Genomic DNA, 26,699 nt, shown 5'->3' on the forward strand with positions numbered 1-26,699 from the left:
AGATGTTCCGAAAGCTCTTTGTTTTTTGTACAAATCCGTCTTCTCCCTTGTGTTTTCCCGCGCAAAGTCTGTGCTCTGCCTCTTTTTTTGCTCTTTAGAAGATCACAAGAGGGGAGGAAGAGGAGGAGGAGGAGAAAGGGAAGGGAAGAAGGAAGGGGAAGGAGAGGAGGAAGGAAGGGGTTAAGGAGGGTGGAAGGGAGAGAAAGAGAAGGAGAGAAAGAGAAAGGAGAGAAGGTAGGAAGGGGAAGAGGAAGAGTAGGAGTAGGGGAGAGGTAAGGGAAGAAGGAAGGGAAAGGAGGAAGGAAGGAAGAGGTTAAGGAGGGTGGAAGGGAGAGAAAGAGAGAAGATAGGAAGGGGAAGAGGAAGAGTAGGAGTAGGGGAGAGGTAAGGGAAGAAGGAAGGGGAAGGAGAGGAGGAAGAAATTGGTAAGGAAGATGGAAGGGAGAGAAAGTGACCGAGAGAGGGGAGGAAGGGGAGGAGGAAGTCAGAGTAGGAGAAAGGGAAGGATGGGGAAGGAGAGGGGGAAGGAAGAGGTAAGGAGGGTGGAAGGGAGAGAAGGTAGGAAGGGGAAGAGGAAGAGTAGGAGTAGGAGAAAGGGAAGGGAAGAAGGAAAGGGAAGGAGAGGAGGAAGGAAGAGGTTAAGGAGGGTGGAAGGGAGAGAAAGAGAAAGAGAGAAGGTAGGAAGGGGAAGAGGAAGAGGAAGAAGGAAGGGGAAGGAGAGGAGGAAGCAATTGGTAAGGAAGATGGAAGGGAGAGAAAGTGACGGAGAGAGGGGAGGAGGAAGTCAGAGTAGGAGAAAGGGAAGGGAAGGATGGGGAAGGAGAGGGGGAAGGAAGAGGTAAGGAGGGTGGAAGGGAGAGAAAGAGAAAGAGAGAAGGTAGGAAGGGGAAGAGGAAGAGTAGGAGTAGGGGAGAGGTAAGGGAAGAAGGAAGGGGAAGGAGAGGAGAAAGAAAGGAAGGAAGAGGTTAAGGAGGGTGGAAGGGAGAGAAAGAGAAGGAGAGAGGGTAGGAAGGGGAAGAGGAAGAAGGATGGGGAAGGAAAGGAAGGAAGGAAGAAAGAGGTAAGGAAGATGGAAGGTAGAGAAAGTGACGGAGAGGGTAGGAAGATGAAGAGTAGTAGGGGAGAGGTAAGGGAAGAAGGATGGGGAAGGAGAGGAGGAAGGAAGGAAAAGATTAAGGAGGGTGGGAAAGAAAGAGAAGGAGAAAGGGTAGGGAGAGGAAGAGGAAGAGGAAGGAGAGGAGGACTACTCGTTGAGTATGGTTTGCCAGCCGGTTACAAATCCAACTGGTGCAGCAGTGGGATTCACGTAAGGTTTACCGCCGGTTCGCAGCTTTGCGTGCATGCATGCATCACACGTGCGCCTTCTGTGCACGCGCTAGGGGCATGAGAGCACAGCGTCAAAAACAAGGCTCTGTAGTACGAACCTGCAGTTCGCCACCACCAGTGTGAAAAGTGCTCTTTTCAACAGAATAACCGACTTGGAAGGGACCTTAGAGGTCTTCTAGTCCAACCCCCAGCTCGAGCAAGAAACCCTGGAATAGACCATTTCAGACAAGGAAATTTTAAAGGATCTTTGCCCATTGGGGTACAGATGGACCGTGTTAATACCCAGTTGTGACTCCTCCCACGGATCACTTCGGAAACCAGAAATTTTGGGCGTTAGCAATTTTTAAAACGTTTGGATGAATCATCCCAAATAATAATAATAAGGGTTAACTAACAATGATGCTATTAATAGTCATATGGAGAACTCAAGTGTTTTTTAAACAAGTGATGTTCTGTAAACAACATTGAACCCAGGAAGTATTTACAGCCAGCTTCCGCAAGGTTGTATAACACACAAAAAGGTGTGCTTGTGTTTTCTGTGCCTCGGAGTGTGTTAACAACTGTGAGGGGGATCTTGGGGTCCTAATGGACAATCATTGAAATATTGAGATGTTGGGAAACTCATCAAGGAGAGAAGCAAGCTGGAATTAAGACTTGCTAAAAGTTTAGAACAGGTGTCTCTAAACTTGGCAACTTTTTAAGACTTGTGGACTTCAACTCCCAGGATTCTCCAGCCAGCATAGCTGGCTGGAGAATCCTGGGAGTTGAAGTCCACAAGTCTTAAAATTGCTAAGTTTGAAGTCCACAAGTCTTAAAATTGCTAAGTTTGAAGACCTCTGGTTTAGAACAATTAACCAGTGGAACGGCTTTCCTCCAGAAGCTGTGGGTGCTCCCATCACTGGTTTTTCAAGAAGAGACTGGACATATCTGTTTGTCTGAAATGGTAGAGGGCCTCCTGCTTGAGCATGGGGTTCGACTAGAAGACCTCCAAGGTCCCTTCCAACTCCATTATTTTGTTAAATCAGTGGAACTGATTGCCACCAGAAGTTGCGGGTGCTCTCATCACTGGAGGTTTTCAAGAAGAGACTGGACCGTCTGTTTGACCTGGATGTTATAGGGTCTCCTGCTTGAAAAGGGGGGGGGGGCTGGACTAGAAGACCTCCAAGGTCCCTTCCCACTCCATTATTCTGCTAATCAGTGGGACGGATTGCCTCCAGAAGGTATGGGTGCTCCCATCACTGGAGGTTTTCAAGAAGGAACTCACCACAACCATTTGTCACAAATGGTCCAGGCCTAAGATCTCCTGCTTGAGCAGGGGGCTGGACTAGAAGGCCTCCAAGGTCCCTTCCAACTGTTATCATTCTGAAATGTCTGTATGTGTGACCCGCCATGTGCTAAATAAATAAAACGGGTCAAATCCAAAGCTTTTGGATCCAATTACGGCCTTGGGCTGGGCTTCCTCCGGAGGACAAACCAGATGAGTCCCCTTCGGGGGGAAAAGGGCGGCATATAAAATCAATCAATCAATCAATCAATCAATCAGGTGGAATAATTTGCAACCTTGGCCAGCAGCAATTCGACTCTTTCCAAAACTTTTTGAGAGCCTCCCCTCTTGCGACGTCCTTCTCACTGTCTCCCCACCCATGTCTTTCTCCAGAGTCAGAGCAAAGGGGGTTCCATTTCCTGGGTCGAAAAGCGCGAGAGGTGGTCCTTGACTTACAACGTTTAGTGACCGTTCAGAGTTACAACGGCACAGAAAACAAGCAACGTAGGACCGTTTTTCACACTTACAACAGCCCCCATGGTCACACAATCAAAAATCCAGCCACTTGGCAACCGACTCGTATTTATGACGGTCGCGGTGTCTTGCAGGGGGGGGGGTGTCACGTGATCTCCTTTTGCGACCTTCTGACAAGCAAAGGACATGGGGAAAGCCAGATCCACTTAGCAACCATGTTACTAACGTAACAATCGCGATTCATTTAACAACAGCGGCAAGAAAAGTCGCAAAATAGAGCCGAGGTGGCGCAGTGGTTAAATGCAGCACTGCAGGCTACTTCAGCTGACTGCAGTTCTGCAGTTCGGCTGTTCAAATCTCACCGGCTCAGGGTTGACTCAGCCTTCCATCCTTCCGAGGTGGGTAAAATGAGGACCCGGATTGTTGTTGGGGGCAAATATGCTGACTCTGTAAACCGCTTAGAGAGGGCTGAAAGCCCTATGAAGCGGTATATAAGTCTAACCGCTATTGCTATAAAATGGAATAAAACTCACACCGCAAATGTTTTGCTTAGCAACATACATGTTGGACTCAATTCTGGTCGTAAGTCAAGGATTACCTTTCTTTCAAATACAACATACCACCCCTCACCCACCAACTGTCCCTTCCCACCAACCACACCCACCACAGGTTTCCCACAATAATCACATTTTCCAAACTGTGGGCTTGTGTTTTTTTTTTCTTTTCCTTTTAATGAAGGAGAAAATTCAGGTTTTGCATTTTTTCAAACAGTGATTGCATCGAGAGAGCGGTCTCTTTTAACGCTAGAGAGAGGAAAAGGTTGCAGTTTTATCAGGGTGAACGACAACACGTGGTGCCTGGGGGGGCCCCGTGTGATTTTTTTTCTTTTTCTTTCCACAACTATATCTAATTTGCTTTTTAATTCACCCGGGATGCATGCAGTGCTAGGCAAACAATATACACACACACACACACACAAGTGCCTCTGCTTTTATGGAAGACGGGGAAGAAAACCTCGCACGGGGAAAGGTTTAACTAAGCCACAAAGGAAGAAAAGAGGTCTGAAGTGCAACACCGCCTTGGATTTGAACTGAATTACCGACACCCGGAGATGGCCTAAAAAAACGGGGGTACCGTCCTCTTTGCGGCTCGAGCAAGGTATTTTTACAGCCAAGCGCGCCTGGGATTTTCTTCATCGCAAAAAGTCAAGTTTTCCACGTACAAATTCAATTTTTTTTTTAATTGTTTGGCCCTCTGCGCCAAACAACGCAGAAAACGCAAGCCAGCGAGGGGTTTTGGAAAGGCAGGGCGAGTTGATTACAGTTCAAAGTTACCTTAAAATAGGGATTGTGCAAACTTGGGGGCACTTTTAAGACTTGTGGACTTCAACTCCCAGAATTCCCTAGCCAGCCATTCATGGCTGGCTAGGGAATTCTGGGAGTTGAAGTCCACAAGTCTTAAAAGTGCCCCAAGTTTGCACAATCCCTGCCTTTTAAAAAAGGTTCCCTACGGGTTCCTTAAGACCAGAAATCTTTCGGCTATAGAGATGGCAAGGAAAACACAATATCAACAACAACATCCGTCAACTGGCTTTTCCAGGCCTGGCCTGATTTCTGACTTACCCAAGAAGATTCCTCTTATCCCAAGCGATTCCCACGCATACATCCACCCACCCAGGAAATCATTCGAAGCTTTTCAAACGAGAGGGAGAGAGAGAGAGGAGGGGGGGACAAGAAAAGGACACGGATGAAGATTTAGAGAAAGTCCATGTCCTTTTAAGTAACACGCGTGGGTCTAGCGTTTGTCTGGCATCACTCCTGCGTGCCACGCGCTGTTTGGAGAACAAGCCAGGATTCCTGGTTGAGAAAGGATGCGTGCACACTAACACACCTCGCGCGCGAAAGGTTCTCGCCCAGCCAGCACCGAGGGACGCTTCCCTCGCCCCCCCCCTCGAGACAGAAAGAGAGAATTGTACCATGTTCCAAATAATTCATGTTAGATACTAACGACGATGCTCTGCAGGCGACGAGCATTTAAGATAAAAAAAATTATGGGGAACACTGTCCCCGATAATTATAAAGACACCCTTTTAGTGCAACATATGGAGGTCACTGCCTCCGATATAACACTCTGGTAGGCAAAAGCTACCTTGTTCTTGGTCATTATGGGAGACCCTGCCCCCGATAATGGGATTCACCGTCACTCTGCAGGACTGGAGGCTCTTCGGCAGTGGCTCAGAGATGGATACGAAAGCCTGTAGCCGGCTCCCTTCTGCTTAGCCCTTGCCGGCAAAGGCATGGGGGGGGGGGCTAGGTCGAAGCCCACACGGGGAGGGGGTCTGCAGTGGCTGGCCGCTTCTGGATAGGAAGAAATCTAGGGAATGTGGACCAGGTCCCCCTGAGTGTGTCGAGCGAAGCAACAATCCAGAGCAGAGGTCTCCAACCTTGGTAACTTTTAAAACTTCCTCACCCAGCAGAGCTTATGACTCTCTTGCAATCCCTTCCTCTGCGATCTCTCCACTTTAGGAGGTTAAGAGAAAAGGAAACGCATATGGCTGGCTGGGGAATTCTGGCAATTGTAGCCCACAAGTCTTAAAAGTGGTCAAGGTTGGAGACCCCTGGCCCAGAGGGATCGAGGCCAACGTCGGCTGTCAAACGGGGCCACCTTCCAAACACGACCAGAATTTAAAGCGGGCACAGCTGCTCAAATCCTGGGGCTCGGCCCAGCACATCTGGACGGTGCCAGGGTGTTTTCTGCCCTCTCACCACAACAGAAGAAGCAGCAACTGAAGACCTTCTCCCCGGTGAGCTCTTAAAATGCCGCAGCGGAGGGAAATTCACTTCCCCGGTTCTAAAACTTTGGGGTCCCCCAAACCTCCAGTCCTCCTCACGGTTTAGCAGATGCTGCTTTTTATTACTTATATCAAAAAAACGACAGTATAACTGTCATAATTATGGAAGTCACTGCTTCCGATAATTATATTCGGTAGAACACAAATAGCATTTATAGTGAACACTGTCACTGATAAATAAATAACTAATAAATATCTCTCAGGGCCAAGAGCCCAGGTGAACTCGCCATCCTGCCCAGTGCAACCGATGGAAACTCACTCGTATTTTCCCGATAGGCCACAAAGCAAGAAGACAAACACGAACCCGGCTCTCCCCGAAAAGGGCTCCCCCGTTGCTAATTCCTAAATCGTGCCCGCCGGACCCATCCCCTTCACCTCATTTCCCGAGTAAGCGGCCAGAGGGAAACCGGACAGAAGGCTCCATGTTCCAGGGCTGATGCAAAGGCTCTTAATAATGTGCGGGAGGCTGGAACTCGGCTCCCGCCTCCCCCCCACAAGCCGTGGAGGGCTAGCAATTAAAGCCTTTTGCTTTGCGGGAGTTTAATGCCAACTGGAACGTGATCGGGCTTATGGACTTTCTGTCCAGCCAGGGCTCGCTTACTCGAAAAACAGAATTCCTCTGCACACATTGGGCAGGGACGACGATTCGCATCTAAAATCTCTCCCAAGATTTGAATCCTTCCTCCTTGACTTCTGGGGCCTCTAAAAATTCTGCTGAAAAGCTAAAGGGAAAGGCGTAACTGGGCAACGGGTTGGGGGGAGGGGGGGAAGAGGGTGTGTGGGTCTTTTGGAAGGGTGGGGGGGGGGATCAGGGGCTTCAGAGTTCGTTGTTGATGTCCCAAACGTCGCCCGAGAGGGTGTTGGCTGCTCCTTGGATGGTCCACGTCAAGAGAGCCAGCTGGTTCCTGAAGAGGTCTTCGTCGAAGGCGCTCGAGTTGGTCTTCAGCAGGCTGACGTGTTCCAGCAGGGCCTGGGCGGTGTGGGATCCGGAGCCCAGGAGGATGTGGCGGAAAGGCGTATCCATGGGGGAGACGTATGGTGAGAGGAACTGGTACTCCACCTGCAAAGAAAGGCAGCGTTGAAGGCAGCGTTTGGCAAACGTGGCCACTTCCCCAAGAAGGGTGGACTTCAATTCCCAGAATTCCGCAGCCAGCAAGACTTGGTAAAAAGACACCGCTAAAAAGATGCTGAGACTTTGGAGAAAGTGAAAAGCAACTAAGATAATCAATTAGCAATTTAATGGGTTTATATGATACCTAATCCCGGGGGGGAGGGGGGGAGACTCAGGGCGGCTTACAAGTACGAAAGGCCTGGAGGCTAAAACATACAAAGAAGGGCTGCAGGGTTTGGGATGGGCCCGTTTAGAGAAAAGAAGGACCGATGGGGGACATGATAGCAGTCTTCAGTATTTGAAGGGCTGCCCCAAAGAAGAAGGGGTCAAATTATTCTCCAAAGCACCAGAATAATGGAGCGAAACTAAGAAAGAAGCAACCTGAAACTAAGGAGAAACTTCCTAACAGCGAAGCCATCAGTGGAACAGAAGTTGCCTCCAGATGTTGTGGGTGCTCCCCAACCATTTAAGAAGAGAAGGGACGGCCGCTTGTCCAAAATGGTCCAGGGTCTCCTGCTTGAGCAGGGGGGGTTGGACAAGAAGACCTCCAAGGTCCCTTCCAACTCTATTCTGTTCTTCTGAACACTTTTAAGGCAACCAACACGACTCACTCTGAAAGAACCAAGGTTAGTTGGCGAGGAGGAGGAGGAGAAGAAAATTGAGAAAGGCTCACTTTCTGCAGGGATTCCTATTGATGAGAAGGTGATAAGGAAAATATTAGAACGTGCAGAAAGGAACAGATTAACATTAGCAATTAAGGAGAAAGAGCAAACTGAATATTACGTGATTTGGGAAGGTTTTTTTTTTAACCAACGGTTGGGGAATAAAAAAGGAATTTGGAAATGAAGAAGGCTGAAAAATAACCAGAGAGTGATATAAATAAGATGAAAACTGTTAGTATGCGTATGATGAGAATAATGGCGTTTAATGTTAATATGATATCATTACTAGAAGATATTAAGAAGAAAAATGGAACGTTTTATAATGTTTAAATGCTCAATATATTATAATACTAAACTTAGGGAAATAATGTTAATATGAGCATGAAAGATGTTGCACAGAGATGTTTGTACCCAGATGACACACTGCATAAGGAAAGATGGAATGTTTAGTTTTGCAATTGAAAAATAAAAAAACCTCTTTTATTAAAAATAAAAGAGAGAGAGAGAAAGGCTCACTTTCATCAGCCGGTCATTCAGGAGACGGGACGCATCCCTGTCGTTGAGGTCTGTGTTTTTCACATCCTGGGTCAGCGCAGTGGTAGCGCGAGTAAAATCTCCGCGGGCCCGAAAGAGCCACTGGATCTCCAAACCTCGCTTCTGCAGCAGGAGAGAAGCAGGATTGCTAAGTTAGCAACAAGGATGCGCAACAGAGATGCCTTGCCATTTATTTCAGGGTTTGTGACTTTGTGAGACCATTATTTGCATTCCAGACCCAAACCCATTAACACGTTTCAATGTTTGTGCTTCTCTGGCAGCCTTGAACCTTTCAACGCTTCCCCAAAATCTGGCAACATAAAACTTCAGTTGTAGCCCCAACTGCCCAGATGTGTCCAGAGCATCTTAGGGGTCCTGGGTGCTCTCTGAGCTTGGTGGTTTTCTTGCATTTTATTGCCCAGTGAGGCGATGTCATCATTGCACACTTCCCTCCCTTTTAGTATTGATGATGTTACCCTGTTTGATCATGAGATGTCTGCAAGAAAGCTCACAGAGCACCAAGAACCCCACCGTCCTTCCTTTTTCTTCCTCCCTCCTCCTCCTCCCCCTTTCTGAAGCCGAGGTGGCGCAGTGGTTAAATGCAGCACTGCAGGCTACTTCAACTGACTGCAGTTCTGCAGTTCGGCTGTTCAAATCTCACCGGCTCAAAGGTTGACTCAGCCTTCCATCCTTCCAAGGTGGGTGAAATGAAGACCCAGATTGTTGTTGGGGGCGATATGCTGACTCTGTAAACCGCTTAGAGAGGGCTGAAAGCCCTATGAAGCGGTATATAAGTCTAACTGCTATTGCTATTGGTATTCTCCAAATCCTGACTTTCTTCCAGCACTGATGATGTTAACCTAGGTTGGTTCATGAGATGTCTGAAAGAAAACCACCCATCTCAGGCAGCCCCTGCACCCCACTGTTCAGCCCCGAGCTATAAATATTTTCTTTGGATACCCGAGCATTTCCAGACGAGGGCACTCTGGATTCTAATTGATTTAAACTGTTAACAGGTTTTGATTTGACAGAGTTCCAAGCTGCCCAGAGTTGCTTTGACAATGAAGTGGGTGGCATATGCATTGAACAAATAAACACTCCCCTCTTTCTATAGGTGGGCGCGATGCCTCAGCGGTTAAAGATGCTGAGCTTGCCTGCTGAAAAACCGCCGGCCCAGGTTCGAGACCCGAGCGCTACATGACAGAATGAGCTCCTGTTCCTTGCCCCCCCTAACAGCTCAAAGGCACCCCATGCGATTAGATAAACAGGTACCCCCCCCCCTTTGGCAGGAAGGGAGCAGCGTTCCGTGCACCCGTGGGGGGATAGCCATGCCGGCCACACAACCACAGAAAATGTCTTTGGACAAGGGTCTACGACACCTCGCCGTGACCAATTCTCCATGGGAGAACTCGCTGCAGGACAAGTTACGCTACGATCGAAGAGATATCGTCAAATAGAATCATTTTTCAAAAAAGGATGCTGAAGGAGGGACAAAATAAAACAGGAATGACAAAAATTAAAACAAATCTTTGATTATTTTGAATAATTAAGTGGAATTGCTGAATTGTCCCACAGCGAGTCGGTTATGTTGAGTTCTCCCTGTTTGTTCGGACAATGCTGGCTCACTCCGATAAGAAACAGAGTCGGGACACGACTGGACAGGGGAAACCTTCTGCTTTTATTTTCTAACCTTTCTAGAGATGAGAGTCCTCTGCCCAGCTGCTGTTATCATCTCTTTTAACCACCCCCGTCGGTCGCAAAACGAACCGTCTCCTTCTTACCTTCATTTCCCTCTGGTAAGGGAGCAGGCTGGTGACAAAACTGTGCAGCCGGCTGTCGTAGCTCTTGTAATCCAGGTAGAGTTCCCGGTCGTGGGTCAACCTGAGCGCCATCCGGCCGGCGATTAGGGCAGCCAAACGCATCGCATTCTCCATCGTGGTGATGCTGTTGCTAAAGACCGCGAGAAGATTGCCCGGATTGTCCTCCGCCGTGCCAAAATAGGGGTAGGGGTAGGAGTCTCCGCCCTGCGAGGGAGAAGCAAAACAGTGAGCCGTTCCCACGCTGAGTGGGGGTCTTTTTCAGCGCCCACCGGCCTTGCCCCCATTTCTCCTCTCGGAGAGCTTTCCACTAGCAAAGGATGGTCGAGAGAGAAAGTGGGAGTTTTGTGAGCTGTGGGAAGCAACCCATTTTTCGGCTGCTTCCTTAGTGCTTAGAAGCAAGAGTGCTTTCCATATTTGAGACACATGAAGGTGAAGGTTCCCTTTGTACATATGTGCTAGTAGTTTCCGACTCTAGGGGGCAGTGCTCATCTCCGTTTCAAAGTCGAAGAGCCAGCGCTGTCCAAAGACGTCTCCGTGGTCATGTGGCTGGCATGACTCAATGTCAAAAGCGCATGGAACACTGTTCCCTTCTCACCAAAGGTGGTCCCTATTTTTCTACTTGCATTTTTCTACTTGCTTTCGAACTGCCAGGTTGGCAGAAGCTGGGACAAGTGACGGGAGCTCACTCCATTACGCGGCGCTAGGTATTCAAACTGCCGACCTTTCTGATCGGCAAGCTCAGCGTCTTAGCCACTGAGCCACAACGTCCCCTTTGGAACACACAAAATGTTCAAAACTTGTGGCAAAATTATGTCCCACCTTTTGCAAGATTTCACAGCACGGAAACTACCCAATCGCTGTTCCAATTTAAAGGCCCCCCTCTCCTGTACAGGTAGTCCTTGACTTACAACAGTTCATTTAGTGACCTTCCGAAGTTACGATGGCTTGGGAAAAAGTGACTTATGACCGTTTTTTCATGTATGCAGAATCCCCAGGGGGGTCACATGATAAAAATTCAGATTGCTTGGTAACTGGTTCCTATTTATGACGGTCGGGAGTGTCCTGGGGTCATGGGATCCCCCCTTTGGTGACTTTCTGACAAGCAAAGTCAATGGGGAAGCCGGATCCATTTAACGACCATGGAAGGTGTGTTAAAAATGGGACAAAATGAACTGCCTATTTCGCTTAGCAACAGGAATCCTGGGCTCAACTGTGATTGTACCTGCAGTCAAGCCCCCCCCCCCCCCCCGACCTTAAGCATGGGGATGTCCAATTTTAAAAGTTGTGAACTTCAATGGCCAGAATTCCCCAGCCAGCTAAGAATTCTGGGAGTTGAAATCCACAAGAATTAAAGTGGTGACCTCTGTTGTAGTCCACCAGTGGCCTCCTGAAGTCTGGGGAAGACTCTGATGAGGGCTGTGTCGAAGGCAGAGAGGGGGCCAGGCCCATCTGGGAGTTGCTGCCTCTGGAGCGTCCAGAGCTGGACATCAGCGAGGAGGAGGAACAGGGGGAGCCTGTTCCCAGTGTGCGCATGCACAGTTGCCAGAAGGCAAGAACAGTTAAGGCAAAAGGGGCGACTTGGGAGTAAGGCTTGGAGACGATTGGCCCCTCCCATAAGACATAAAAGAGGCACACACAGACGTGAGCCTTTGCAGGAAGCAATTTTGTTCGTGCTGGTCGGTTTAAACTCTGAAGCTCCGTTTTGACTCTGTGCTCTGTTTGGCCTTGCAAAACTAATGGGCAATCAGATCTCTGGCAGCGTTTCAAGGGAGATAAAGGTGGGTGCTTATCAGCCTTATCCCGAAAGACTTTGGCAGACTTCTGTCGGACTCTTTACAAACTATTTGGGACTCATTACGGGCTGTGAATGAACAAAATTCACAGCCTTTGAAATAAAATGAGGGTTTGGGGGACTAAGTGTGTACTTTTTACTGTATCCGGGAGGCTGGGTCAGAACCACCCCTGCCTTAAGACTAGCGAGCTTCATCCACTGGAAGCTTTCAAGAAGAGACTGGACAGCCACCTTTCGGAAATGCGGCAGGGTCTCCTGCTTGGGCGGGGGGTTGGACTAGATGACCTACAAGATCCCCTCCAACTCTTGTTATTCTATTCTGTTCTACTGGCCATCAGAGATCTTGCTTGATGAACGCAGAGTAAACTTTTCAAAGCCCAACTACCGAATGTGAGTATTTCCACATTAACCTGGAATTCGCTGGCCAGCAAGACACCCCAAATTCTGAAAGCAGCTTGCACCCCCCCCTCCCGACGTCTTCAGAGGCGGTTGGGAAAGCTGCAGCGCCGAAGGGCGAGCTCAGAACTCACGTTGTTGATGCTGAAGGAGACGGAGGGGATCCCCGAAGAGGCGATGAATGTTCGCGCTGCGTCATCAAAGCGAAACGGAACTCTGAGGATAAGGAAAAGAGAGGGGGGGGGGGAAAGTTTCAGCCGCTGCTTTAGAACTTTTTAGAAAACCAGTATGACCTAGTGGTTAAGGTGCCGGCGTAGAAACCAGGTGCCGGTGAATTATAATCCCACCTTAACCCAAGACGTACTATTTCAGCTACGCTATTACAGACTTGAGGTCATAATGCGCCCCTCATACAATTTTCTTAATCTATGAAAATAATAGGTGGGATATGTTGTTAAATTTACTTTGTATAGTTAACAATTTTCATTGGTTGATCAAATTAGCACGTTTTATAAATCCTATTCGCAACTGGAACGGTCCATTTCTAAAAATAGGGGTGTTCTGAACACTTCTGAAAACTGCTGAGGTCACTGTCACCCCAGGTCTGCGGTTAAGGGTTAAGCCAGCTGGGTGAGTTTGAAACCATCACCAGGAGAACGTGAGTTCTATTCCTGCCTAAGGCCAGAAAGTTTGGAGATTTTCTCTTATTGGGGAGGGGAACACTTGTGTTTATAAAAATCTGACTATGAATGACAGCTGCTTCTCAAAAGCAGTGAGGAGCTGCAAAGCAGGAGTCCTCTCGCAGCCGCAAGAAGATCAGGGAGAGCCAAAACTTTTACTTACTCTTTGCTTGCAAAAGCGGCACGGAGATTGAGTGGCAAGAAAGCAACCTGCAAAAGGACACAAGGAGGACCACATCAGACCCTTCCCACAACAGGGATAACCCACAGCCCATGCCCACCCGAGACTTAAAGGTCTGTGGTCATTTCCAAATCCTTCTCCCTTGCCTGAAATTTCTGCTCTTGCAGATCTCAGGTCAAACGGCAACAGATGTTCAACAGTACAGAAAAAGTGAAGTCTGTGTGTGTAACTATCTATCTCTCTATCTCTCTCTATCTATCTAACTCTATCAATCTAACTCTATCAATCTAACTCTCTATCTAACTCCATCTATCTATCTATCTATCTATCTATCTATCTATCTATCTATCTATCTATCTATCTATCATCTATCTATCTATCTATCTATCTATCTATCTATCTATCATCTATCTATCTATCTATCTATCTATCTATCTATCTATCTAACTCTATCTATCTATCTATCTATCTATCTATCTATCTATCTATCTATCTATCTATCTATCTATCTATCTCTATCTCCATCTCCATCCATCCATGTTTGTCTGTCATCCATCTATCTATCCATCCATCTTTGTGTGTCAGGTCTGTCTTGTCTGTTTATCTGTACATCCATTAATCTATTTATCTACCCCCCTCCCTCTCCATCCATCCATCCATCCATCCATCCATGTCTGTCAGGTCTGTCTGTGTATCCGTCCGTCCGTCCACCCTTTATAAAAGCCAGTTTGGTTTACTGGTGAAGGGACCAGGCTAGAAACCAGAAGACAGTGAGTTCTAGTTCCTGCCTTATGCACGAAAGCTGGCTGGGTGACCTTGGGCCAATCGCCAGGAGACGGTGAGTTCTAGTCCCATGTTAAGATATGAAAGCCGACTGGGTCTGTAGATCAGTGTGAGTTCTAGTCCCACCACAGCCATGAAAGCCAGGTGGGTGAACTTTGGGTCAGCCCCTCTCTACCTGCCCAACCCACCTCACAAGGTTCGTTACGGTAGAATAAATATTAAGATACGTTCGCGGCCTTGAGCTTTTGTTAAATAAAATTAGTAAAGGCAGGATAAAAAGAAACAAGTCAAACGAACAGAGAGAAGTCCAAGGGAGCAGCACATGTTCCTTTCTGTTCCTGGGAGGGAGCAAGAGAGGCACCAGAGCTGCCTGGCTCCCTTATTATTTTGCCAGGAAACCATCAAACAGACAAGCGCTACTCACATCTGTGACTGCTTCCTCCAGGAGCTTCTTCAACAAGGGGCTGGAAGAGAACCGGAATTCCTTGGATCCTGCGAGATGGAAAGAAGACGCTTGAGCTCTGGAGCTACCAGGCAGCATGCGAAAAAGCTTGGCCAATTTTAGACTGGAGAGCCGGGTTAAGGTTGGCTGGCCTGGAGTTACTTATAAATTAACAAAACTGGGATAACAAATAAACACACAAACGATCTTCCAATGTCCTCTTGCACATCGTCTCTGGGTCTGTGCAAGGCTCAGAGGCAGGCGAGCAAGGGTGATGCTGAGGGAAGATTCTAAGTCAGCGGTGGCGAACCTATGGCACGCGTGCCAGTGGTGGCACTCAGAGCCCTCCCTGTGGGCACGGATGCTCCTGCCCCAGCGCAGCTCCATCGCCTTTCTCCCAGGGGGGGAGTGAAAGAGAGGGGGAGAGAAAGAGAAAGAGGGAACGAGGGAGGGAGGGAAAGAGAGAGAGTGGGGAAAAAGAGAAGGAGGGAGAGAAAGAGAAAGGGAGAGAGGGGGAGGGAAGGAGAAAGGGGGAAGAGAGAGGGAGAAAGAGAAAGAGAAAGAGGGAGAGAAAGAGAAAGGGAGAGAAAGGAGGAAGAGAGAGAGGGAGGGAGACAGAGGGGGAAAAGAAAGGAAGAGAGAGAGGGAGGGAGGGAAAAAGAAAGGGAGGGAGGGAAAGAGAGAGGGAGGGAAAGAGGGAAATGATACTACAAAAGTTTTTCTTTTGTATTGCTGCTAAATGTAATATTTCAAAAGCAGAAAAAAAATGAAGGGGCATAAAAGTGCATTTATCACGTTATTATTTCTTAGAACAATTAGCTGGATCTGCCTTGTTTTATCATTACTTTAGGTAATAAAACCGCATTATTCAGGTTAAATTGCCGTGTTGGCACTTTGCGATAAATAAGTGGGTTTTGGGTCGCAGTCTGGGCACTCGGTGCCTAAAAGGTTTGCCATCACTATGCTAAGTCATTTTCTTACTTAAAATATTCTAAACGTTGAAGTTAAGACAGGATTTAGAGCAGGGGTCTCCAATCGTGGCAACTTTTAAAAGGCTTGTGGACTTCAACTCCGAGAATTCCTCAGCCAGAAAAGCTTACTCCTTTGTAATCCCTTCCTCTGCAATCTCTCCACTTTGGCGGATAAAGAGAAAAAGAAACACACACACACACACAGCTGCCTGAGGAATTCTGGGAGTTGAAGTCCATAAGTCTTACAAGTTGCCAAGGTTGGAGACCCCTGTTTTAGAGAGCAGGAAGAAGTATGCCAGCAGGCCGAATGCTGCTCCCGGGTACCAGGCAGGTAGGTATCCGGGTCTACTCCTTACACAAAGGACAAAGCACTTCCTGTCACTTCTTCCGCTCCTGCTTTTCAGGGCATAATCCAAACTTCGATTGAGCGTCACAGAGACGTACCTGAAACGGCGGCGTCCAGATTGATGTACGCAAAGGCTTTCAGGTGCAGAGAAGCGGCGTAGCCCTGAGAGAGAGAGAGAAAAAAGAAAAAGTGGGATTTGTAAACTGTTCTACAAGTTATATTAATTTTTTTTATGGACTCCATTTAGACAGCCGCCCAGTCTCGCAAAAAAGGAGCACGGGGACTTGAGCGGTTGGGAGTGCTGGGGAGGTGGTCAGCAAGCCGCGTTTGAGACCCCGCTGTGGGGCAGGGTTGAGTTCTCATCCTTCACTCTGGCTCCTGCCAGAGATGTGAAAGGAGCACCCCAAACAGTGTTCCCAAGGCAATGATGTCATCACCGGCTAATCCTTTCAACTGGGAAAAGTTAGGGTTTTCCCATTTGCAACGGAGGGCTGTGGAAATTGGACCGTAAGGAAGGCTGAGCATAAGAAAGAATGGAGGCCGTTGAACTCTGGTGCTGGAGAAGAAGACTCCTGCATTCAGTCCCAAGGCCATCCAACCGGTCACTCCGGGAGGAGATCCACCCTGGCTGCTCTTTAGAAGGCCAGATCCTGAAGAGGAAACTCAAAGACTTTGGCCACCTAAAGAGAAGGAAGAAGGACTCCCTGGAGAAGAGCCTCATGCTGGGAACGATGGAGGGCAAAAGAAGAAGAAGGGGACGGCAGAGAAGGAGGAGGCTGGATGGAGTCACCCAAGCAGTCGGCGTGAGCTTCAATGGACTCCAGAGGATGGTAGAGGACAGGGAGGCCTGGAGGAACGTTGTCCATGGGGTCACGATGGGTTGGACATGACTTTGCAACTCACAACATCTATCTATCTATCTATCTATCTATCTATCTATCTATCTATCTATCTATCTATCTCAAGTACTTTGGCCACCTAAGGAGAAGGAAGGACTCCCTGGAGAAGAGCCTCATGCTGGGAACGATGGAGGGCAAAAGAAGAAGAAGGGGATGGCAGAGAAGGAGGGGGCTGGATGGAGTCACCCAAGCAGTAGGTGTGAACTTAAATGGACTCCAGAGGACGGTAGAGGACTGGAAGGCCTGGAGGAACATTGTCCACGGTGCTGCAATGGGTTGGATACGACTTTGCAACTTGCATCTATCTATCTATCTATCTATCTATCTATCTATCTATCTATCTATCTATCTATCTATCTATCTATCTATCTATCTATCTATCATCTATCTATCTCAAGTACTTTGGCCACCTAAGGAGAAGGAAGAAGGACTCCCTGGAGAAGAGCCTCATGCTGGGAACAATGGAGGGCAAAAGAAGAAGGGGACAGCAGAGAAGGAGGAGGCTGGATGGGGTCACTGAAGCAGTGGCCCTGAGCTTAAATGGACTCCAGCTGTCCATGGGGCCTCAATGGGTCGGACACCTTTACAACTAACAATAATCCTTTCAACCCAGAAGCACTTCTGACTTTGGTGAGTGCAAACATCTCACAAAAAAAAAAAAAAAGCTCTGTACCACGGAAGTGCCTCCAATTTCTTTAAAAAACAAACCAAGCTCTTACCTCCAGCCATTCTGTGGCACCAACGGCTCCGAATTCGCCCGCACTCCAGCTGGCAAAGATGATGCTCCGGTGAGGTTTGTAGCCATCTGGAAAACATGGGAGAGAGAAATCAGCGATCCCGTTCAGTTCAGGGGGGGGGGGAGTAGGAGGGGGGTCACCTTCCCACAAAAGAACAGACTTTCTCCTCTTGTTCCATTCCTCTTCAAAAGCCTTACCAGTTTTGACCATCCCGGAGATGGTGTGGGCCAGCTCCAGCAACAGCGCCGTCCCGACAGCAGATTTCACCGTTCCGTCTTCCCAGGCGTCGCGCTGAGCTCCAATCACCACGTATCGATCTGCAAGGGAAAAGCGGGCTCGCTGAATCCAAAGTTGCAACCAGGTTAAGGTGAAGATGTCTAGGTCAGGGGTCTCAAAGGTGAGGCCCTGGGTGGGGGCGGCAGAAACCCTACACCACTTCAGACAAATGGCTATCCAATCTCTTCTTAAAAACTTCCAGTGTTGGAGCATTTACAATTCTGGTGGCAAGTAGTTCCATTGATTAATCGTTCTAACTATCAGGAAATTTCTCCTCAGTTCTAAGTTGCTTCTCTCCTTGATTAGTTTCCACCCATTGCTTCTTGTTTGCCCTCGGGTGCTTTGGAGAAATGTTTTGGAGAAATATATACCAGGAGAGACTGAAAGAACCAACTTTGGGGATGCTTTGATTTGGGGTTCCTGGGGGGGATCCAACTGGAAGTGTCAAGGCTGCTTCACTTAATATCCAAGAAAGAAACTACTCAACTCCATTTTGCAGAATTAAGAGTACTTTTGCTGATTATAAGTAAATAGAAGCTAAGCAAAGCTGGATCTGAGCAAAAGCGTGCGCAAAGCAGTAGATATCAAGACATGACCCATTCCCCTCCCCTTGGTAACCCCAGTCCAGAGTCCAATCCAATATCTCCCCAGCTGTCAGGCGGGAGACATCTTCAAAAATCATCATCAGGTTGGTATGCCGGATGGTTGGCCTTGGCGGGAAACTCCCCTCCTTGGCACATGCGCAATAGATGGTGAGAACAACTCCCAATTAACAGTCCTCCTGTACAGATTACTTCCCACTCCCAAATACCATGCTCTCCCTCCCCGTTTCAATGGCAGCCGAAAAGCAAGCAGCAAAACAGAGGCTGACAGGAAGGTTCAAAGGGACCAGAAAGGATGCCAAGGTGTTTAAGACGCCACCTTCTCTCAAACGCCCCGGCCTGAGAAACTTACCTGGCTCCACAAAACCTTTAATCACACCGAAGATGTTCAGGATTTCCTTCTCTACCAGTTGGTTGTTAACCCTGAGCCTCACGTTCGTTCCGGGCGAGGAGGCAGAACACTTGCGAAAGATCGTGCCTTGCCACGTGGTGGGGCAGTCTGATCCGTCCAGAACACTGAAAGTAGAAGCGAACACGTTACTCTAACACGTTCAACGCGAGGGATGCCCTAATTAAATCATGAGCCTCGAGCCAAGCTTCAAAAGGAATCCAGTTATTTATTAGGAGCTCCATGCCAGCACCTTCCCAAATAAAGCAGAGCTCTGACCCCACGTAATTTACCGCCCAATTATGACCCTGTTTCCCCCCTACCCACCCACCACCCCCGGGGTGTGTTCCCTAATCACATTAGCCAACGGAGCAATTTCGTGGGTTGTAGAGATCACTCCCCTCTGGCTGCTGTGGGTAACCCTGGGAGACAGCCTTGAGAAAGATATGTTTGGAATGGGCTCCTGTCTTTGGCTGCTGGGTTGCTTTGTGGGTTTCACCACCCACTTTGCTTATGGCAACTCGAGAGCAGGCCAGGGATGCTTTGCGAGTTGACACTACATTATCTAAGGTGCGCTTCTCCAACATCCCGTGACATGCTCAGGCATCTTCAGAATAGTCGCAGTAAACACCAACTTTCTCACTCTCTCTTTCTAAGAGCCGAGGTGGCACAGTGGTTAGGGTGCAGTACTGCAGGCCACTTCAGCTAACTGTTATCTGCAGTTCAGCGGTTCTAATCTCACCGGCTCAAGGTTGACTCAGCCTTCCATCCTTCCGAGGTGGGTAAAATGAGGACCCGGATTGTTGTTGGGGGCAATATGCTGATTCTGTAAACCGCTTAGAGAGGGTTGAAAGCCCTATGAAGCGGTATATAAGTCTAACTGCTATTGCTATTTCAAGGAACAGGATACGGGGAGCCCTCGGTTATAACCATTCGTTTAGTGTTCAAAGTTATAACGATATCGACAAAAGTAACTCATGGCCCTTTTTTCACTTACTTACAGCATCCCCATGATCAAAATGCAAACTCTTGGCAATTGATTCATATTTATGACAGTTGCCACATCCCCAGAGTCACGCAATCATCGCCTTCTGCAATCTTCTGACAAGCAAAGTCAGTAGGGAAGCCAGATTCACTTAACAACCGTGTGACTAACTTTAACTACAACTATAGTGATTCACTTGACAAGTGGACAAAAAAAGGTTGTAAAATGGAGCAAAACTCACTTAACAACTCTCTCTTACAAATTTTGGGCTCAATTGTGGTCATTAAATCGAGGACTACCCGTATTGTGGTGAGCCGTGGGGACGCAGTGGTTAGAATGCAGCACTGCAGGCTACTTCTGACTGACAGCTGCCTGCAATCTCACCAGGCTCAAGGTTTACTCAGCCTTTCAGTCCTTCCAAGGTGGGTAAAATGAGGACCGAGATTGTTGGGGGCAAGAGGCTGACTCTGGAAATCACTTAGAGAGGGCTGGGAAGTGCTTTGAAGCCCTATATAAGTCTAGCTGTGATTGCTATTCCTTCCTTCCTTCCTTTCCCTTCCTTCCTTCCTTCCTTCCTCCGTAGTTAGAATACAGAATTGCAGGTTGACTCTGCCCACAGCCAGCAGTTCGATCCTGACCAGCTCAAGATTGATTTAGCTTTCCATCCTTCCAAGGTCGGTAAAATGAGGACCCAGATTGTTGGGGGGCAAGAGACTGACTCTGTAAACTGCTTAGAGTAGAGCTGTAAAGCACGGTGAAGTGGTATATAAGTCTAAGGGCTATTGCTATTGTCCTTTTTCGTTTAACTGCTAAGGGGTGAGAAGCCTAATTTTTATCAATCAATCCCCCCGCCTTCCGGGAAAATGGTGATGGTTGTGCTGCAGCTGTCTCTGTCACTAACAAGAAATTTGCACGGTGGAATTTCTATTTCTCAGCTTAATTTTCTGATTCTCGTGCAGGGAGGGAGGGGACAACGGTTGAAATAACAAGAGTTTTATCAGTCTCGCTGTCAGCGAATCTCAAATGTACTGACAAGAAGTTTCAAAACAGGTGGACAGTTACCGGATTAATTTTTTTGCACCAGAAGTCGAAATGCTTGCGACGGGGATGCCGGGGAGGGCCGAAGACTGGACAGGGGGGAACTGAGTGTGGTTGAAAGAAGGGAAGCCAGGGGTATAAGGGTCACCAGTACCAAGATGAGCCTACAATACAAAAGGAGAATGTCAGAAAAAAAGACGCACCACAAAAGCAGATAAATTAAGCATTTCCTCCCACATCCTTCATGCCACCAGCTCCGAAGTCTCACTGGCTCAGGGTCTGCCCTGCAGGTAGTCCTCAGCTTACAACCATTCATTTAGCGGCCGCTTAAAATTACGGCACTGAAGAAAGTCACCGAGGGCCGTTTTTTTACACGTACGGCCATTGCAGCCTCCCCAGGATCACGTGATCAAAATCTAGAGACTCGGCAACTGGCATGTACTTCTGACGGTTGTAATGTCCCAGAGTCACGTGATACACTTTTGCGACATTCTGGGGACAAAATCTACGGGAAGCCAGATCCGCTTAACCGCCGTGTGACTCTCTTAACATGGCTGGCTGGGGAAATTCTGGGAGTTGTAGGCCACGGCTGTTGAAAAGTTGGGAGAGTTTCTGCTTAAAAGGAGGCGGCACCGAAGTTCACCCACAAGAAAACGGGTTCAAAACTCACGTGTCCGAAAAGAGCCACCGTTTCTCCAAGGCTCCTGTAATCAGCGGGATCCGGGTAGATCAACACCCCTATAGCGCCCCGTGCTTTGGCGTAGGCAACCTAGAGGGAGACATTGGGGTGGGTTTTTTAATGGGACATGAAAAAGCAGCAGAGTGGCACACAGCATTGTCAAGTAATGGGACACCTCTTTGTCCGAGTTCCCCAGAGATCCCTCAACTCTACGCCATTCAACATGTTCTCATTTTAACCTGCTTTGCATTACAAGTGTACAGGTTTTTTTAATGTCCCTTTTTTATATCTGACCGCCCAGAGTCACACTCTTGTGAGGGACAATCAGTAATTTCTAAATGGGTAATAAATAAAAATAATTTTACCTTCTCAGCAAAAGTAATGCTGCCAGCTCGTACAATGACCACTGTGCCATTCAGGGCGATACCTTTGTCGAGGAGGACTCTGAAATCATCTTTACGGCCATAATTGGCGAAAACTAGTTTGCCCTGCAATAGAGGTGATTAATCAGCCCGCATATAAATAAAAATAAATAAAACTTAAAATAAAACCTGGCCAACATTGGAGGTGGACCTTAGCAGGCAGGCAATTAATGAGATTTGGGGGGGGGGGTGTTGTTCCACCTCCAGTTTCTCTGGATAAAGGGAAAAATCTTTGCAGAAATTAACGTAATATAATTCTTTACTCTTCTATTGGCCATGTGCAATTGCACAACCACAAGGAATTTGTCTCCGGTGCGTAAGCTCTCAAAGTGTGCAATACAAGCAACAAGTGACAGATCGCGATCATAATCACGAAATGCAATCACCATGAATCCTAAAATGCAGTACTCAAGTGATGTGTCACAGGGATACTCAATAAGCAAACGACCCAAGTCATAATAGGATGCTAAATTAAAAACAACATAAAACCCCAAAATACAAACAAAGGAAGTTATAGTAATTAAGAAGCTAAGAAAATAGGTGAATGGGAAAAATGGAATAGGAAAAGATGAGGACAGAAGGTAACACAGGCCTATGTGGTTTGACAAAAAACATCAACCATAAAATAGTACCGTGTGTGTGTGTGTGTGTGTGTTACTATAACTATAGTAACACACACACACAACTATTTTAGTATTGTATTACTATATAGTAACACACACACATACTATTTTATAGTATTTTTATACTATAAAATAGTATTTTGTGTCAATGTACATTACTATATCTATAACACACACACATACTATTTTATAGTATTTTTATATTATAAAATAGTATTTTGTGTGAATGTTCACTATATCTATAACACACACACATACTATTTTATAGTATTTTTATATCTATAACACACACACATATACTATTTTATTATGTGTGTGAATTGCTACATAGTAATACACACACAATTTTATACTATAGAAAAATTAATTTAAAAAAAATACTCGCTTCTAACTCCTGACAACTACAGGTATATTTCCCCAAGCACTATTTTACCACAAAGAGGAACCCTTGGGGGAAACTTTTTCTAAATCTTTTTTGACGGGTGTTGGGGAGTTGGGGAGAATAAAGTCACTGAGCTCTCGGAGGGACTTACCGAAACCTCGCCGTTTTCGCTGTAGGCTACAAAAACCCTGGGCGCCTCCACCATTGTGTTTGTAGCATCTTCCAAAGAAATTACATTTGAAGACCTAGAAAATAGCATTGTGGCCGTTACTGCATGCTTCCAAGCGGCATTTTAAAAGGATCTATTTCAATTGACTATCTAAAATACACGTAACTCTGACCGAAAGGAAAAAGCTACGTAAAACAAACGGACGGAAAAAAAAAAACAGAGAGCACAAGCAGTGCTCACAGCAATTGGTCCCACAATGTAACGTCACATGGCCAGATGGGTTAATACATGAGCATCACTTGTACCATCTTCCCAAATGGAGCCAAACTCCCTACCTGGCTTGGAGACGGACATAATGCTCGTCATCCCAGACTCTGTCCAAGTTGTAAGACTCTAACTGTTTGTGGATGTCATAGGCCAGGAGCTCGTCCCGTTCACTGCCGGCTTCGTGATTCCCAGAGGACACTTTCCTGTAAGGGAAGCAAAGGAATCAAAGAGTCAGGAATTCTATCAGGCCATCGTCTTCACACAAACTGTTAAGGCCACTTTATAAAGGGAGGGCACCGTGATTACAATGCAGTACTGAAGGCTAATTCTGCTGCCTGCCAAGAGGTTTGGCAGTTCGATCCTGACCGGCTCAAGGTTGACTCGGCCTTCCATCCTTCCGAGGTAGGTATATTGAGGATCCAGACTGTTGGGGGGGAAGAGGCTGACTCTGTAAACCTCACAAGAGAGGGCTGTAAAAGCACTGTGAAGTGGTATTTAAGTCTAAGGGCTATCGCTGTTACTAAAGACTTAGTAAGACTCCACTTGAAAAATTGCATCCATTTTTGGTTAAAAAAAATATATGCTGAGATCCTAGAAAGAGTGCAAAGAAGAGCAACAAAGAAGATTAGGGAACTGGAAGCTAAAATATATGAAGAACAATTGTGGGAGTTGGATTTGTCTAGTTTAATGACAGCAGTCTTCCAGTATTCGGGAGGCTGCCAGAGAAGAGGGGAGGTCAAAACTATTCTCCAAAGCACCTGAAGGCAGGAATGGAGCAAGAAGCAACAGATGGAAAGTAATCAAGGAGAGAAGCAGCCTAAAACTAAGGAGAAATTTCCTGAGAGTGATCACTGAACTTCAGAAATTATAGTGCCCCGTATCACTGGATGTTTTTAAGAAGAAACTGCCCAAACATTTGTCTGAAAAGGTACAAGGTAGGACTAGAAGACCTTCAAGGTCCCTTCCAGCTCTCTTTTTCTGCATCCAACGTAGCAGACCCACGCCTATCCACATCGTAGAACCGTCTTCTACATTCGATCAAGGAAATCCTTACCGGATCATCCCTTCAAAGGTGGCCTGCGTCAGCCGATCGTTCAGTAATTTCTTCAGGTCTCCCCAGTAGAGCACTGGATCGGATGGGGGATTGTTGGCTTCGGAGTATTCAGACGAATAGACCCCCTGACTCGATGACGCAGCGCCATTGCTACACTTTGGCGCTGGTGGCATCCGGGCACGGAAACTTATGTAGCCAAACAAAAATCCTGCAGAAGGGGAGCAGAGGGAAGACGTCAGGATCTCCTGGGGGGAAGGCCTGACATTGCAAAAAGAACGACACAATCGACCCACAGCTGCAGTGTTGAAAAGATCCCAACTGGGCTTGCTTAGTTTTTTGTCTTGGAAATCCTTTTGCTTCTCCTCCAAGAAAGTTTCTTTTGAAGTTAGACGTGAAGAAGCTTTCTTGGAGGAGAAGAGAAACATTTTCTTTCTTTCTTTTAATAAAGTTTTATTTTTATTTTTCCCTTTCAAATCCATTCATAGATATACATTTTTATAGTTGCTATTTAACATTTGTCTATTCATCATAGTCTCTATATTCATTTTTACACATACATATATAAAACGGTATAGTGTTTCCTGCCTAGGCAGGGGGTTGGACTAGAAGACCTCCAAGGTCCCTTCCAACTCTGCTTGTTATTATTGTATTGTAAAATAGAGTTTGGGTCACTTTCTTGCCACCCAGTGCCTCCATCTTATTTTGCAACAACCTTACTCCTTCCATCTTCTTAACTTCCCTTCTCTACCTTCTTCTTTCCTCCTCTCCTTCCTTCTTTCTTCTTCCCCGCTCTCCTACTCTTAATTCCCCACCCTTACTTCTTCTGCTTTACCCTTTCTTCTTTAGAAGGGAAACATTTTCAAGGGGATAAAACCCCCAAGGAAATCCATTTGCCCTTTTTTTTGGGGGGGTGGGTGGGGAAGAAAGCACCTTTGAGACAACCATGACCCAGATTGACTGAGAATCTCCATAGATGTTGTTGAAAAGATTTAATATTTTTGGGGGGTCTTAATATAAAATACAAATAGCAATAGCAATAGCTATTAATATAAAATACAAATGAGAATAAATACAATGGAAAAGGGGATAACAAAAAAAAGAATTAAAAAGCAGCGACTTCCAATTTCCTTCAATGCAGTTCAATTACTCAATAGACTTACACCCACAACTTCTTCCTGAATATAAAAAGTAAATGCTAGCCATTTCTGTAACAATAAGCTACAACACACCTTATTTTCGGAGTATAAGACACACCTTCCTCCCCCCCCAAAAAGAGGGTGAAAATTTGGGTGCATCTAATACACTGAATGTAGCCCCATCCACCCACCGTCACCCACCCTTTGGCCTCTGCATCCCAGCAATTTACCTCCTTGCAGCAAACAGAGAAAATGGGGCTTGCAGAGACCAGCTAATGATCGGGAGACCCTCCTTAAACCAACATTGAAAGTGAAACTTGCTGTTTGCTGGAAGGAGGCAAATTACTGAGAGGCAAGATTATTTTTCTTCTGATCAGGCTAAACTGAAACAGGCTGTTTGCTGCAAGGAGGCAAGTCAAAAACTATAAATGCCTATAGAATGTTCAAATTATTAGACTTATTTTGTAAAGGCTGCTTTATTATTGTTCTAGACAACTTAACAAAATGAAGAAGCTTTTTAAAACAAATGCTTGATCTGAAGAGGCCCAATGCTATTATAATCTTTTAAGTAGCAGAGAATAACATTTACTTCCAGAAAGCCACATCAGTTTTAACAGCATCTGTACAAGCATAGCAATAGCAGTTAGACTTATATACCGCTTCATAGGGCTTTCAGCCCTCTCTAAGCGGTTTACAGAGTCAGCATATTGCCCCCAACAACAATCTGGGTCCTCATTTCACCCACCTCGGAAGGATGGAAGGCTGAGTCAACCCTGAGCCAGTTAGATTAGAACCGCTGAACTGCAGATAACAGTCAGCTGAAGTGGCCTGCAGTACTGCACCCTAACCACTGCGCCACCTCGGCTCTTACATAGTCTGAAATGTAACACCACAAACAGTGTATATTGTCTGTGCTGTTTGCTACAAGGAGGCAAATTGTTGGGAGGCAGAGGCTGATTCCCCCCCCCTTGTTTTCCTCCCCAAAAGCTAGATGCGTCTTATATTCTGAAAAAATACGGTAATTCTATTGATAACTCCATGATTATTTTAAAATAATCATGGTGGCGCAGTGGTTAGAGTGCAGTACTGCAGGCCACTTCAGCTGACTGCTAACTGCAGTTCAGCGGTTCAAATCTCACCGGCTCAAAGGTTGACTCAGCCTTCCATCCTTCCGAGGTGGGTGCAATGAGGACCCGGATTGTTGGGGGCAATATGCTGACTCTGTAAACCGCTTAGAGAGGGCTGAAAGCCCTATGAAGCGGTATATAAGTCTAACTGCTATTGCTAAAAAGTTGGCACGGGAGTGCAGGTAGTCCTCGACTATACGACCACAACTGACCTCCACCATTTCTGTTGTTGACTGTGCTTTTAAGTCAGTTTGGCCCCGTTTTACGAGGTTCCTGGCCACA

The 26,699-nt window shown here is 46.8% G+C and overlaps 1 protein-coding gene across 3 annotated transcripts in view; it reads right to left on the reverse strand.

Annotated features, from left to right (window-relative positions):
* Positions 1–5,161: 5,161 nt before the first annotated feature.
* Positions 5,162–26,699, reverse strand: part of TFRC (transferrin receptor) — a 30,740-nt gene continuing 9,202 nt past the window's right edge. For all 3 annotated transcript variants that reach the window (XM_032225879.1, XM_032225880.1, XM_032225878.1), the window contains exons 4-19: positions 24,155–24,362; positions 23,169–23,303; positions 22,816–22,909; positions 21,603–21,725; positions 21,229–21,327; positions 20,583–20,722; positions 18,500–18,663; positions 17,467–17,586; positions 17,252–17,337; positions 15,732–15,795; positions 14,299–14,366; positions 13,074–13,120; positions 12,365–12,446; positions 10,004–10,246; positions 8,205–8,345; positions 5,162–6,975 (exon numbers count right to left, since the gene is read on the reverse strand). In XM_032225879.1, coding sequence (XP_032081770.1) covers positions 6,733–6,975; positions 8,205–8,345; positions 10,004–10,246; positions 12,365–12,446; positions 13,074–13,120; positions 14,299–14,366; positions 15,732–15,795; positions 17,252–17,337; positions 17,467–17,586; positions 18,500–18,663; positions 20,583–20,722; positions 21,229–21,327; positions 21,603–21,725; positions 22,816–22,909; positions 23,169–23,303; positions 24,155–24,362 — 2,057 coding nt within the window. In that variant the 3' untranslated portion in view covers positions 5,162–6,732. The remainder of the gene's footprint in view (positions 6,976–8,204; positions 8,346–10,003; positions 10,247–12,364; positions 12,447–13,073; positions 13,121–14,298; positions 14,367–15,731; positions 15,796–17,251; positions 17,338–17,466; positions 17,587–18,499; positions 18,664–20,582; positions 20,723–21,228; positions 21,328–21,602; positions 21,726–22,815; positions 22,910–23,168; positions 23,304–24,154; positions 24,363–26,699) is intronic.

The sequence above is a fragment of the Thamnophis elegans genome, chromosome 10, assembly GCF_009769535.1.
Source record: "Thamnophis elegans isolate rThaEle1 chromosome 10, rThaEle1.pri, whole genome shotgun sequence".
Lineage (NCBI taxonomy): Eukaryota > Metazoa > Chordata > Lepidosauria > Squamata > Colubridae > Thamnophis > Thamnophis elegans.